Source organism: Yarrowia lipolytica, chromosome 1F, assembly GCF_001761485.1.
Source record: "Yarrowia lipolytica chromosome 1F, complete sequence".
Taxonomy (NCBI): Eukaryota; Fungi; Ascomycota; class Dipodascomycetes; order Dipodascales; genus Yarrowia; species Yarrowia lipolytica.
Window position 1 is genome coordinate 3,630,234 of NC_090775.1, and position 15,146 is coordinate 3,645,379.

Consider the following 15,146-nt stretch of genomic DNA (forward strand, 5'->3'; position numbering starts at 1 on the left):
AGTATATACCATGCACTGTCGGACGCAACCACGCCTGTCGGCTTCCTTTCTCGAAACCCAATCGCGATGGAAGGCTGTGCTTGTTCATTCTGTACATACGATAGAACCATTCGTTTGTATTTTAATAGAAGTTCCTGATAGATAACCTTCTGGTGTTGTGGTGTTGTTATTATTATTACTTCCCTATAGGTCTATTACTTGGCTCTCCTAGAAGCCCATTTGTAGTCCATGGGAGTATATGCCCAGTTGTATCCAGTATAAGTACGCACCATAAGGCATGCGCACACACATCATTATCGTCACAACGGCTCTCAGCAGAGTAAGGCAAAACAACTGCTACACCACTTCTAAATACCTCGGGAGTGAAGTTTCAGAATCTTGTAGGCATCTACAAACATTCATTCCTGCCTAAACGGTTACGACGAGATACTCTAGATACAAACACATATACAGCACAACCTCCAAGTTGAGGTATCAATAAACAGAGCAATTGCACTCAGTTTACTACAGTACTAGGAATCCCACTTAGACATATTCCAGTTCAATTCCACACCGCCGATCCTGATGGGATGAGAAACAAACGACAGGTTCCCAAACTGGGAGTCCTCTTCTTGAAGAATATCGGTGCCCTGGAGCAGTTCGCTGGTGAGAACTGGAGCATCGATGTAATCTGCGGACTGTCCCAGCTTCCTGAGGTAGGCCATCACTCCAGCTAAAGACACCTCTACCATGTAAGAACCACCTTCATGTGTTTGTCTTAACCGGGAGATCATAAGCCCCAGAGCCAAAAAGTAACCTGCGGCATGGTCAAGCACTTGGCAAGGACATGGTTTAGGCACACCTAGATCCAGTCCAAAGTATTCTCCCTCTGATACATTCATTCCAGAAGCTGCCTGCACCAGCGAATCGAACCCTTTCTTGTCATGCCATTCTCCAAGTCCATATGCACTCAGAGTTCCCACGATAATGCTCTTGTTTCTTGTATGAATATCCTTGAGTGGTAAACCTAGACGTTTCTCCAGCGACCCAGGTGCATATGATTGTATGAACATGTCCGTCTCCTCGATCATATCCCAGAGTGTCTTCATATCTTCTTCATTCTCCAAGTCCAAATTCACTCTTCTTTTACCCTTGGTGAACTCGACATCCAATTCTGGTGCTGTGGGAAGATTGGGGGACGTGACCCACGTGTTGTCTGCACCATGGGCAGCCAGTACTTTACCGCAAACTGGGGCAGCAATTACTCTGTTGAGTTCCAATACCTTCTCACCTGACAAAGCAAGTGGACCATTCAACGGTATCACAGAAGAGTCTCCTGTCTTGGTGATTGTTACAGGGAAATCAAGTAAGTCCACATTTTTATCCTCGTCCCACTCACTGTAGCTTCTCACAGCTGAAACGGGAAGACGACGTTTAGCTGCTTCTGTCTCGAAGTCCACTGCCTTCCATTTAAGCAACGCATCAGCGAGTTCTGCTTTCAATACTTTCGGGTCTCTGGAGACCATTTCTTTTCCTGTTGCTAGCTCGTAGCTTCCCTTAATGTGGTGGGTGTATCCATCATGGATTCTGACCCACCCATCTCTCGTCTTATGATGTCCTCCAATTGGATATAGCGATGAGGAGGGAATCTTCTTTCCATCACAGGTAAGTAGTTGTTCACTATGGAACTCTGCAACACTGTGTAAGGTGTCTACAGTTGCGACCTTGTTCTCTGTAGACATCAACTCCAGCGACACTGCAGCTACTGCAGCTATCAGGCCCTGTGCCAGCGTGGCAATCCTGAAAGAAGATGGAGGACCAGAATATTGGTCTCCAATCAGCTTGACTTTGTTCTGCGGTAGTTTGAAACGGTTTGCAATGTCATTGAATACTTCCATTGTGGTGTAAATTAATAATAGAAGGAAGACGCGTGAGCTTCATGCACTTCATGTGCATGCCAGTTGGTTATAGGATGAAACTTAATTTACAGTACATGGAGACCCAGCGAATCTGTGCCATAGACTGTGGTAACAAGAGCTATACGATCTCGGACCGTTCGATACACAATTAATATTCTATGGATATTAATTAATCATCGAATACGTGCAGTACTTGTAGTCTATGTTAACATTGGTTAAATCCATCATGCGTTGGAACTTCCTATTGTGACGTGTGTATGTGAGCGTACTATATGGAGACGCGACGATAATATGGCTCTCTCGAAATCCGGTACTTTATGCATTTGATGGTTTAATATGTGGGTATTAGTGTCTCGGGGTCAACGATATGAAACCTATTGGATTGGTAGACACGCGTTTTCTCGTATAGCCAAGCTTGTGGGGATTTTCCAGACTCTGGTACAATGTGTACGCGCGATACCCTTGGGTCCGACCAGTCGCTGTTCCACTTTGTTGGGGCTATCTTATTTATGCACTTTCGGTTCATGTCTTAACCGGCATAATCTACCTAACAAATTCCTGGTTAGCCTTCAATATCCCTACTTGTGGTGTTGTCGAACCATACTGCATGTGCCAGGTTTGATAGAGACAGTAGCAAGCGTAAAAGGCGGCCGAGGCCACCGAGAGAACAGCGTAGCAGGGCGCGTATTTTTATTATTTTATTATTTTATATAATAACCCTAGGTAAAGTTTGTTAAGGATTAGTTGGGTTAGCTGGAATCAGTGGGGTGCTGATTCTGGCAGTGGAAAAAACTGGAGACTGGAGTGGCGTTTTCCCGATGAACGAACAAACACGCGAAGCTATGTGGACCAACATACAACACGGACTGAACCAGGTTTTTTTATGATTTTTTTACTGGAAATAGGTACGTGCCAAGTTGGACCATGACACTAAACGTGTTTAATTAGTAATATTCGTGTAAGCGTACATTCATTTCAAAGGTTATTCTTTCACAGCAAAGTTATAATTAAATGAATGTATATGCAGAAAAAAAAAAAAAAGATATTGGAAGTCATGGCATTAAATGGCAAGAATTTGCAATGATCGGTTTTGGGTACTGTGTCTATATAAGACACCATCAGATACACCCTCTAGATATCCAATTATCAACCAACCCAACCAACAATGAAGGTCCAGTCTGTTTTTGTCTTTTCTCTTGCTGCTATCGCCGCTGCGTTCGAGGCAGGCATCACTGATGCTGACAACATGCCCGTTCCCACCCCCGTTGAGAACTTTGGTGAAGAGATCGTTGATCTCCCTCTCGTTACTGGAGAGAGTGTCATTGACGAGGCTACCAACGAATATGAGTACAGCGAGGGCGACTATGAGGGTAACACTAACGAGGAGCTTACTGATTACTTCATGCAGGACTATCAGGGAGATGCCGAGAACCCCGAGGATATCCACAAGCTGATTGACCACATCAAGGAGAAGAAGTGCCCCAAGAAGAAGTGCCTCAACAAGATTGTTAAGACTAAGACCTGCTACGTCACTCTGCACAAGCTACACTACAAGACAGTCAAGAAGCCTTGTGCCGTCCCGACCAAGCACCTCAAGAAGCCCGTGAAGAAGCAACCCTCCAAGAAGCAGCGATGCCCCAACTGTGGATCCACCAACTGTGATGGCGGCAACCAATGTCCCAACAAGGGCAACAAGGGCAACAATAAGAAGCAGCAGAGCAAGAAGCAGCAATGCCCCAACTGTGGTTCAGTCAACTGTGATGGCGGCAACCAGTGTCCCAATAAGGGCAATAAGGGCAACAAGGGCAACAAGAATAATAACAAGGCCCAGCGGTGTCCCAACTGTGGAGACACTAGCTGCGGTGGCTGCTCTGGAAAGAACCACAACAAGTGCCCCAACTGCGGTTCTCGAAATTGCGGTGGAAACTGTTAGATTATTTTGTAAGCGTTTATTTTAGTGTTAAAAGATTAATTGGTGTAAGTTTCGAGTAGGTCCCATACTGTGCGTAGTAACTACTGTACCCTCTTGTTGATGCCCGTTTGGTTGCAACTATTTGTAAAAATTGTAGCTACAGTATTTGTCCAGTATGTACTTAGCATGTAGACCTCGTATTTCTGTTGCATGACACTCCAGAGAGTTGGAAAAAGGAGATCAAACTCAAAATAATCCAACTACAAGTAGTATTGGGTTTAAAATTAAGAGACGCGCTGTGAACTAAATATTCAATTGCGTGTCTCAACTTACACCATAGCACACAACACTCGCCTCATGGACATCTTTCTACAGACCCTGTTGGGTTCTGTCATGCTCAACCAGCATGTAGACGAAGAAAGCTCATACTACGAGTTTTTCAGTGGGTGGATCTCTCGAAACCAACACAAGTGGGGGGTCATGACCACCAGAGCGTATCAGAACGCAGTGGGAAGATCGGAGGAATATCTGCTGACAACCCATAGACGTACCGAGAAGAAATTACAGCTCGAAATTTCGGAACGGTCCTTACCATGGCTGGTTTTAGCATCTCATGTGCTCTTGGGGTTCACGACAGACGCAGCCCAGATCTCAGAACTGATGGTCTTCTGTGGGTTCAGGAGAGTACACGAGAAGGTTATTAAATCAATTGTCGAATGGTCGACGTATCCTTCACGCCTGAACATGGGCGACACATCCCAGGAGTACACAATTACGGCATTTGAGAATCTACAGAAAGCATTCTCAGAGGGTGACGGTAGTGAAAGCATAGGATGGAGGCGACTGGGATACCAGAAGCTCATGTGGAAGACGATATATCAACATCATCTATCGACGCCTGATCTCAACCCCATGTTTAACACCGCTGGCATTATTTTCTATGGTCTGATTTCGCTGGATGATGACCGGTATGCAGTGCTATTCATCGATGCAGTGACTGAAGCATTGCAGTTCTCACGACAATTCAGCGCCAACAACGAAATTGAACTAGCTCAGCATATTGCTGATACCATCGCTGCATACATGAAGGAGTACGGCCATCCCTGGTACTTTATTTTGCTCAACCCTTTGCGAGGCTGGCTACACTCAACCATGTCGAAGGCACTTGGCATGCTAACTGAGCCCTCAGCTTGTCAATTCATTGCTCCTCGACAGCTCACCGCCAATTTGAAACTGGTCCCCACAAAAGTAGAAGCTCTTCTGTCCTCCATCCAGCAGATGCTGCAAGATGAAAGCATCATGAAGGAATACCCGCCGTTCAGTCTGGTCGAATACGACGGCCCATGGCCTTTGGTGTTTGTTGAGAATCTGCATTGGAGCCAGCATCAACTGAGCAGCACACATCCTAATGTCTTTGAACAGGTTTCCAAGAACAACCCCGAATTGAAGTTCGCCAAGGAACTGCGGGTCGTAGACTTGCCCAGTTTGGAAACAGGTGAAATTAGCCATGACAGTTTCGAACTACTAAAATGCCAGGCACCTAGTGGTGTCGGACAGAATGAGGGCATTACTGACAACGCTGGACTGCAGGATGAGCTGTTGGATAGGAACTTTGCATCTCTCATGAAACGTTCAAATGAGTTCAATATTGTACCTGGGAGGGACTATCAGACTTCACCAGTAGATTACATTTCCAGAAAGATGGTTCTGCACATCTGGCAATGTTTCAAGCTTCGAGAGACCATGGCTACCAACGGACAAACGCGAATGTTGGATTTTGACGACCTGGTTCACGTGCTTTCTCGTGGCCATGATGTCTATAAGGTGATTAATCATGAGGAGGCACTGTGGCAGTCCAAAGGAGTCGAGATTGCCCATGGGTTGGATGATTGCATTCTCATATTTATTGGAGCTGACTCGGCCATTCAACAAGTAACATGGTGGGAAGAAGGACGTCTGGGCTGGGATGTTTTTTCTCAGGAATCAATGGTGAGTTTCCTGCCCAAGACTGTGGAAGAAGCCGTTGAAGAAGGCGGGAGACGTGATGCCCCTATTCAGCTGTCTGAGTCAGATGATGAGGACCCTGTCAATGCTAAAGATACGATGAGCACCCCCACTCAGCGACGAAGCCGGAGAGTTAGAGAACAGGAAGTTGGTTCGGCGGAAACTGAGGAACCCAATGGGTATGATTTCGATTCATCTTCTGAAGACGACCTCGAGAGGACCGTATCTGACCCTGCGCTGCCTGCGCAAGCCCAGCGACGCACGTCCACCCAAGTCCCTGCTCATCTCAGAGGCCTCTATGACAGCATTGACCCTGCTATGAGAGAAGGCCTTTACAACAAGAAGCATCCCCTTATTAGAAATCTTGTCAAGCTGATTCCCAAACTATCGGACCGAAATATGACGGAAGACTCAAGGCCATTTTCATACGATATCAGAGAGGCGTTGGGCCTTGCTGAGGGGGATAATGATGTTGAGACGAACGGAAACTGAGATGGCATACGGTGGCTTAAAATGCAACCATTATTTATTCATATGGGTAGGAAATACACAGGTCTACTCAAATCGTTAACAATACAATAAATCAATAACATACAAAAGCGTTTTATAGTTCGCCAGAGAGGATGGCCTCAACCACAAAGTTGATGTAGTCTCTCTTGGGGGTAAGCGAACAGCCAAATCTCTCCTCCAGCGACCGTCGGATACTCTTCTTGGTGACGGACATGAGATCAGCTGTTCGTAGGATATCTCGAACACCTTCAGTGATTTCTTCATTGGAAGGCAGGTTGTGGGACATGACGGGGGCAGGATCCGGAGTGGACAACAGACCCACCTTGGACTCGTTCTGATGCATTGACACTTCGTCCATGAAAGGAGAGTCATGGTAAGCATCGTAGGACGACATCTGGTCAAAGTTAGACCGTCGGTCGTACTGCTCATGGTCGTGCAGATCATCCTCCTCCCAGTTTTCGGCCTGGTAGTCCTCCCATCGCTGCATGGGAATCTCAGCAGGGTCAAACTTTCCCTCGGAGCTAAGAATCATCTTCTTACCCTTCTCTCCGAGAACAACACGAGTGTTACCCCAAGAGAAATCATCCATGTGCCAGAAAGAGTACAGTGGGATGGCAAGGGAGAAGATAGGAATGGCGAGGATGTAAATGAACATCCATCCAATCATTTCCCATCGTCGTCGCATCAAGAAAATGATCGCCTGCAGACCGTAGATGGCTCCAAGGAGAGCAATGGATGCAATGGGAATGTTGTTGGGGTCACTGGCCAGTCGGTAGATGAGGTAGACAATGTAGCCAACCAGCACGGGCTGCACAATGGTCGACATGAGATCCAGAAGAACCACAAATCGCATGGAGAAACAGCAGAAACCACACAGCTGCTGCATGGGCACCAGCTCCATCAGATTGTGGACAGTGGAGTTGATCCATCGTCGTCGCTGAGACAGGAAGACGGACCAGGTATCTGGAGCAAAGGTCCAGGCCTCGGCCTCTCGAATGAACTTAGTCTTGTACATGGGGAAGTGCTTGAGCAGCAGAGTGGTCAAGTATCGATCCTCTCCGAGATGCAGCAGGTTCTTAAGATGCAGAGTGTCGACTCGGTTGATCATATAGTTGTGAACAATGGCGTTGGACACAAACAGAGGCTTTCCTGTGTCAAGTTCAACAATCTTGTACATGGAGAAACAACCAGGCAGACATGTGACACTTCCAAACAGGGACTCAAATGCCTTCGCCATATTATGCGAAATGTAGTACTCGTAGACCTGCACCATGGTGACAATGGTAGACTTCGCGTTCGACAGCGAAGTCTCACCACATAGAGCAATGATACGAGTGTCGTGAAGAAAGGCGGAGATCATTCGAGTAGCAGCATCGGGAGCAACCTGGGTATCGGCATCGACCTGGAACAGGTACTCGTAATAAGCAGGGTTGACACCAATGACATTCTGGATCTGGTGGTACAGCTCAAGCTCTAGAGGGTTCATGGGAAGACCGTAGTGAACTCGGTTGAGGAACCGCATGACAACCATCTGGGAGTCTCGCTTACCTCGATTACCGGGTCGGTTCACCTCGGTAGGTCGACCAACCTTGACGACAACAACAAAGGGCACGATATGGCCTCCGACTTCGTAAAGACCACTGAACACCTTACCCATGTTGTGCTGCTTGTTGCCCTCACCGAGCGACTCAAACGATAGGGCCTGAGCATCGACCTCCGGAGGAACACCGAGAATATCAAGCACAATTCGAGGAGTGGGTCGATCGTTACCAGCACCGACAATCATACCATCACAAACAACAAACAGTAGCTTTCGCTTATCGTCGTACTTGGAACGGGCAAGCGAGTCAATGGCTCGTCGCAAAGACTCCTCGTCCTCAGTGTAGGCGGGGATCTGGCAAATGTAGAACTTGTCCAGATCCTCGGGCTTCTTGGGCTTGGAGAATTGGAGTGCGGCAATAAACTTGAAGGCAATGACGGCAACAAGGAAAATGGAAATTGCCAGCAGGAAGTAACGGGCGAACTCACACTGCACAGAGTGTCGAGTGTCGAGCTTGCCAACAAAGAACAGGTTGTCAAGACAGTCCTTCATATCGAGTTTTCCATTTCCATCAAGCTGCATGTTGTCCCACTTCTTGGTTATATCCTGGCCAGAGTAGGTCTGGAACAGATTGACAACCTCACTAGCAAGGAACTGAGTGTCGACGTCCTTGTTGACAGACTCGCCGGATTTGGCTCGAACTCGCATATCTCCAGTTACATACTGGGTAAGGTCGTATACGTTGTTGTGCAAGTAGGCAATGGTTCGCTGCTTACCGGCTTGCTCCTTGATATGCTTGGAAGTGATACCGTTGTAGCCCTTGAAGAAGTTGATTCGCAGGTTTTTCATCTGTTCCATGTACCAGTCGGGTCGAGAGTCGTTTTGGAACGATCGGAAGTCGTGGTACTGGGCGTTCTCATCGGTATAGTTGTTGGTGGAGCCCATGACGAGCATGTCATCAATGGGGCCATTTATACCATTGCACACGGCAGAGATCTGAACGGGGAAAATGTCAGAGGCATCCTTACCGGCGTACTTGAGAACAGCAGAGGAAGAAACAATGGGAGGATAATGACCAGGAGCAAACTTTGTAAGGTCAAACACATTGCCTCGAATGGAGGTAAAGGCCTGTTTGGGATCATTGTCAAAGGAATGAGACTGCAGCTCTGCAGTGGAGAAGACATGCTGAGTGGGACAGATGAGAATGGGGAAACCGACGAGGAAAAGAACAACACCGCCGCAAGCCAGCCAGATGAGCAAGTTGATGGCAAACTTTTCTCTCCATGCAATTCGAACGTCTTTTCGCTTCATTCGACCAATATACTTGATGGCTGCATCAGGAACCCACCAGGTAAGTGTCCAAACAATGAACATCCAGAACTTTCGCTTTCCAGTCACTGCTACATTCTCCACAACGTCATCCTCGGCCTCGCCAACCTCCTTGGCTTGCAACTCGCCGTTAGCATTGTATCTAAACATGTCGCCAGTCTGTCCAACCACAGGGTTTCCGTCCTGATCGTAGTAGAAAGCATCCTCAGGGGTCAGACCCATATCTCTGTTCAGAACATCCTCCATGGCGTGCTCAGTAGCATGGGATGGATCAACCATATTCTTCCATGCTCTCTCAGACAAAAAGACTCCTGTGAGACCGATACGAGCATCTCGCTCCTTCCAGCCGTGGTGACCCACGATCTGGGCACTGACAACTCGGTCTTCTCCTCCCTCAAACGTATCATCATCGTAGATCTGCTCCTCATTCTTAGCCAGAGCAATGAACCGGGCAAAGGGAATGAACATACCCACATCGGTGGTCTTGACTCGCTGCGTGAACTCGGTGATACCAAAACATTTGATCTGCTGTCGAACACATCGAGCATCAAATTGACCGGCAATTCTTCGATCGTTGGGTTTCAGACAAATGACGAAGTAAGGATTGGCCTCTTCAAACGCGTCCGTGAGAGCCTCGACGGAAGACACAAACTGGCCACAGGCGTCGTTTCGGGCCTTTTGCTTTCTTCGGCCTCCATTGGCGTCTTTTCGTCGAGTCGACTTTCGTACCAAACTGGGCTGTCGAGCAGGCTGACTGTTGAGAGAAGCCTGAACATACTCGCCACCAAAGTCCTTGGAGGCATCGGCATGCACAGCACCAGTGTGGAACAGCTGTCGCAGGAAAGGAGAGGTGGAATCACTAGTGAACACAGCCACTGTGTCTCCAGAGATCGACTCGGCATTGTCAGCAAGAAGATGGTCAGTTCCATACTCAACCTCACCGGCAAAATGACGAACCAGGAAAGATCGAGGCGAAGAGGGAGACTCCACAACAGTGGACTTAGAAAACCGTTTACTCAGCGAGTCCAGAAGCTGACTGTCTGACTTATCTCGTCGGGAATAGTCGTCAACAACAGAAAGAATTCCCAAACTAGGTTTGAATAGAGCCCGCACAATGTCGGAGTTGTCAAAGTACTCGGCCGTAGGCACCACGATGTCCTCAGACTCCAGCAGATCAGTCATGTTCTCAAAGTAGATGGACTGGACAAACTGGTAGAACTTTTCATTGGCGGCATTGTGAAGAAGACGGTCGAGAGTGGGGACGGCAGGAGACACGTTGAAACCGGGGAAGTCCACAAGAGTGATACTGGTCTCGACCAGGGTGTTCTCCTTGACATCCCCGGTGCTGTCATCCTCAGAGGTCTGTGAGAGTAGCACGTTTATCTGCTCAAGTACCCAAGAGAAGAGCATGGCATACAGGCACCGGGCAAGAGTGTCTGCAGACTCTCGGGCTCCCTTCTGGTCAAGAACCAGCGTGACTCGGTCGTTTCGCATCATCACGGTCTTGTACACCATAGCGTTTTCCAGCACGGTGGTTCGCACTCCCAGGAAGTTGGCCACCAGGTTGAGTTCCTCGGGGTTGGCAATTTCAACAGCAGGACCGCTAGTGCCGTCGTTTCCAGTGGACTTGAACTGGATCTGACCTAGGTGCAGGACAGCTGCCAGAATCTGAGACATGTTGGCCATATCACTTCTGGAGAAGCCCAGGGAGGCCATGGAACCCTTCAGATGGGTGAATCGCTCCGCATCATTGATGCCAGACTTGACTTGGCTCTGGTGGCCGAGATATCGGAAAGATCGGGATTCAGAGGGGTCAGGAAGCTCCAGATACTCTCGTTCGGTTGCACTGATACCAGCGAGGAGGTAGTAGAAGACATGGAAGTTTCTTTCGGCGGTAGGCACCTTTGTAATTCGAGACCTTTCAAGTCGGTAGTCCAGGAAGGAGGCTCCGATCAGAGTGGAGTCTGCGGCGTACTGGAGTTCGGCCACCACTCCGGCTCGAGAGGCCTGGGTTGAGGTGAGTGTCTTGGAGCAGGTGAATGCTGAGGTGATGAATTCTGCATTTTTGATCTTCGTTGAAAGGGGGTTGTTGGACAGTGCTGTGTTAGTGAAACCTTTGCAACTGATGTGTTTTTCTGGCACTATGCATGACTCTCTCCGACTCCTTGAGTCATATTTCTCCCTCTCTCTCTTACTCACTCAATAAACTGAAAAGAATGCTGTTCTTGAACTCGGTCTTGCCGCTACCACTCTCTCCTAGGAATAGAACCAGCTGAGACTCACCCCGCTTGACCATTCGGTTGAAGATCTGAATGGAAAAGGCGTTGAGAGGTTCCTTGCGCTGCTCGTCCATGGGGGTGTATGTGTTGATCATGACCAGGGTTCGAGACGAAATGGTAGCAAAGGGCATGCCCTGGTGGTATCTGGCGGCCAGATGGGAGGCCAGACCCACATCCGACATGGCCGACGGGGGCAACTGCGACAGGTCCGTCACGTTTGCGGTCATCTCTTTGGTAGTAGAGGCACAATAAGCAGCGTAGCTGTCGGGTGTGTGTGTGTGTGTGTAGATGTGTAGTGGTAGTGTGAGATGAACCTGTGCAGCTGTATGCTGTAATTAGAATTACTGTGTGTCCTTCTCCAGGCTTAGTCCCGAAATAGCTACCAAATAATAGTCTGTAGCGAAGTGTAATTTGAGTGTGTGCTATTAATAGGTGTTTTTGTGAGACCATTTTGGAGGGCAATCGAAAATATTGTTACAAAAAAGAGGTCACATGACACTAGTGTTCGCCCTTTGACCAGAAAATATTTTTCCCCTCGTTGAAATCTGCCCAACTCGTCATATTGATGCCTCCTGTTGTATACGCTCACCCCTTTTGCACTCTACAGCTTCTGCCCAAAACACGAGACCGAAACCTTATTTCTGTTTGATCGCGTTACCGCGGCAACGAGTAGTCTGTCCAGGACGCTTTGGGACATGGTCAAACACAACACCATAAGATCATCAAAACAGATGTGAGTAGTATTGGGGTTTGAAACGAGAGTAAGAAACTGCTACTTGTAGGACTTTCCAATACTCCATCATGTACTCTATATTCCAGAAAGGAGACTCTTCCCTAACCAAACCACTGACAAATAACGAAAAGCGGTTAGGGTAAACAAGCCTCATCCAGGAACATCTCCCATGCAAGATTCATGATTAGTAACGTGTATGTGTAACTGAGGGAATTAAAAGGAGTTGACTGATGCTTGCTTTGAAAGAAGGTGTTTAGAAATGTTGGGTTACAAGTAAAAGTATTGTACATACAAGTACAGTATTATTTTACAAGCGGATCAGCTGTTTACTGTATGTCTTCCGTTGAGCAATGTACAAGTACTACTTGTAGTATGGTGCAACACTGGCTTTAAACCTGTGATGATACATGTACAATTTAGCTGTTCCAAACAATGGCATTATGAACAGACATGACAACGAACCAGATCGCGGGTGAAAGAGATAATTCTCTTACTACAAGTGCAAGTACAAGTACGGTACAAGTATAGGTACCTGTACTTGTCTCCGGGGCGGTTCACATAATCGACCCAGAAGTTCGCTGAGCCGGTCCAGTAGCCCGCATTTATCGGACAGTTCATCTAACGTTATTTTTACGGAGGGTGCTTGTGCTCTAAAAAAGTGGAGGCTAGCGAGTAAGAAATTAATCCAAGCTAAGTACAATTACGTAATAGGCCTGGTTTGAGGAATATTGTGTGAGTTAGGAGGGGCTAGTTCTAGAAGGGCAGGTAGGATAATATCAAATACAATTGGTCATAATTGTGATATATTGGGCGAGTGGGTTATTAAGCTTTGAGACGATTTGGAAATGTCATGTAGAGGGCTAAGCGTGGATGTCACACCTCAGCTGAACCGTTGAAGTGAGAGGCAGATCCAGTTCGTCTCAGTGGATATCACTCCAATGACACAGCATATGTTAATCACGTGACAATTAATTGAAAGCAACATCTCACAAAGAAAGAAAGTTCTTAATGGCGTTTTTAGTGAATGCATCATTGTAGCAAGGCCAACTGGTGCTATGCTGTCCATAAATAATTATCACAGTGTGCACAGCACAATCTTCAGTTACAGTACCATATTGATGACCAACGTTCATTACTTCATTACAGTGGTTCAATTGCTTCTCATCTGTCTGCCTGTTATCATTTCATACGGTAGCAGCTCTACAGCATACAGGATTACAAGATGGATCAGATAATGATGTGTATTAATAGAGGTATAAATATTTTGGTTCGTTAGCACTTGCAAGTGTCACAGGCGCACTTAGTGCAAGCACAGGTGGCCTTAGTGGTGGTGGCATTGATAGAGCAGCCGCAAGAGTTGTGGTTGACCATAGAACGCTTAGAGTGGGTAGGCTTGGGGGCAGACAGAACGCTAGCGCCAAGGGAGACAGGGAAAAAAAGCATTGAAGTGTTGGTTGAATGTGAGAGTTGGAAGGGGAGAGTGTGTGAAGAATGGTAATTATATATGGGTATCTAACATGTTTAAATACTTTTCTACAAGTCTAAGATCATAAGAAGTCATCTCCAGTGGCAAATTTAACGCGGTCTAAATTCCAACAAAGTTATTCAGCCGTAGCGAATTCCTCGCAAATCGTGCATGATAGACGCAACCAACGATGCGGAGTCCGAACCGAGGGCATCTGACGGCCGAATTTGACGACTACTTTTTTTTCTTCTTCTCGATTCGGAATCCGATGAAGCAGAAGCCCCGTGACATATCCATCCCTTTCCTGTAGTTATATGACTTCTTGTACATGCAAGTGGTGCTTCGAACGATAGCTACATTAATTACACACTCTCTCCAAATGTGTTAAGGATTATCCAGCCATATTGGATCCTCTCGTCTGTAAATCATTGCGTACCATCTAATAACTTCTGACAAATAGCATAACTGGCTCGCAAGTGACAAATGTCAGCCATTGAAGTTACACAGCCTCGCCGCAGCCGTTCCAAAAAGGTATAGGCGCATCTCGGCTATTGTACGCCAAGTCGAGGACAATAGACATTTCACTAGTGCAAGTGTCAGAATAATTTTCTGGAATGGTGAGATTATGGCGTGTTTAGTGGAACAGAGTCCTTATTCAGCTAGAGTACACTTCTAAGGAACCACTGATAGTGGTACAGTTGCAGCCAGAGTATATATATATATATTATCTGCGCACATAAGGAAAAAGAATGTACGGTATGTACAGGTACCGACTCCTATACTGTACTGTGTGTACATACTGTAGTTCGTCTTTTTAAATTAGCCCATTCTGGATTGAAAGTCTCATCAATATGTCTAAGGACCCAAAGACGCAAGTGCTCGTACAGATATGAGCGTCTGGTACGAGCACGATGCAGTAGCTATTACATATTCTGACATCTTGGTTTATCGACGTGAATGTCAACATACCTTAACATTTTCAGATTATCTGAGCTTAGTCCCAAGATAATGGGTATTATGTATCGAGTCTCACCTCTACCGCGGTACATACATACTACACGGTGTACAAGTGTACGAGTACATCTAACCATCCATAATATTATTTTACCTACTGTGTGGTACATACGAGTTATCTACCGTAGGAACTGTTACCAGTATGCACGGGATGTACTCGTGCTCGCGAGGATCAAATGGAGGTCTCACACACCACATCAAGCCGAAGATTGAGGGAGTGGCAGTAGGAGCACAACCAGCCAACCGCATCACATTTGGTAACAAATATTATATTAAAACCAGCAACTAAGTATAGAAACCATTCCACCTTGTACAATGACATCCAAGACATTGGAGAAACACGAACATTTGTAGTTTGATTACTGTCTCTCATTGTCATAATATCCCTTACCAACATACAACTCCCCATCAACAGTCCAAATTCAGAAATCACGTGTCGATATAACCTCTCTCACAGCCATT

General features: G+C 46.8%; 4 protein-coding genes across 4 annotated transcripts; 2 read left to right on the top strand and 2 right to left on the bottom strand.

The window, feature by feature from the left end:
* Window positions 1-512: 512 nt before the first annotated feature.
* Window positions 513-1,877, bottom strand: YALI1_F36321g (uncharacterized protein; the record flags this gene model as incomplete). The annotated part of the gene is made up of 1 exon (XM_505997.3): window positions 513-1,877. The coding sequence occupies one exon, from the start codon at window positions 1,875-1,877 to the stop codon at window positions 513-515; it is 1,365 nt and encodes a 454-aa protein (XP_505997.1).
* Window positions 1,878-3,063: 1,186 nt separating this feature from the next.
* YALI1_F36332g (uncharacterized protein) lies at window positions 3,064-3,831 on the top strand (the record flags this gene model as incomplete). Its single annotated transcript, XM_505998.1, has 1 exon — window positions 3,064-3,831. The coding sequence occupies one exon, from the start codon at window positions 3,064-3,066 to the stop codon at window positions 3,829-3,831; it is 768 nt and encodes a 255-aa protein (XP_505998.1).
* A 336-nt stretch (window positions 3,832-4,167) lies between these two features.
* YALI1_F36344g (uncharacterized protein) lies at window positions 4,168-6,306 on the top strand (the record flags this gene model as incomplete). Its single annotated transcript, XM_505999.3, has 1 exon — window positions 4,168-6,306. One exon carries the CDS (start codon window positions 4,168-4,170, stop codon window positions 6,304-6,306), a length of 2,139 nt encoding a protein of 712 aa, XP_505999.3.
* Window positions 6,307-6,418: 112 nt separating this feature from the next.
* Window positions 6,419-11,699, bottom strand: YALI1_F36415g (uncharacterized protein; the record flags this gene model as incomplete). The annotated part of the gene is made up of 2 exons (XM_068283498.1): window positions 6,419-11,292; window positions 11,393-11,699. The coding sequence occupies 2 exons, from the start codon at window positions 11,697-11,699 to the stop codon at window positions 6,419-6,421; spliced, it is 5,181 nt and encodes a 1,726-aa protein (XP_068139599.1).
* Window positions 11,700-15,146: the final 3,447 nt, after the last annotated feature.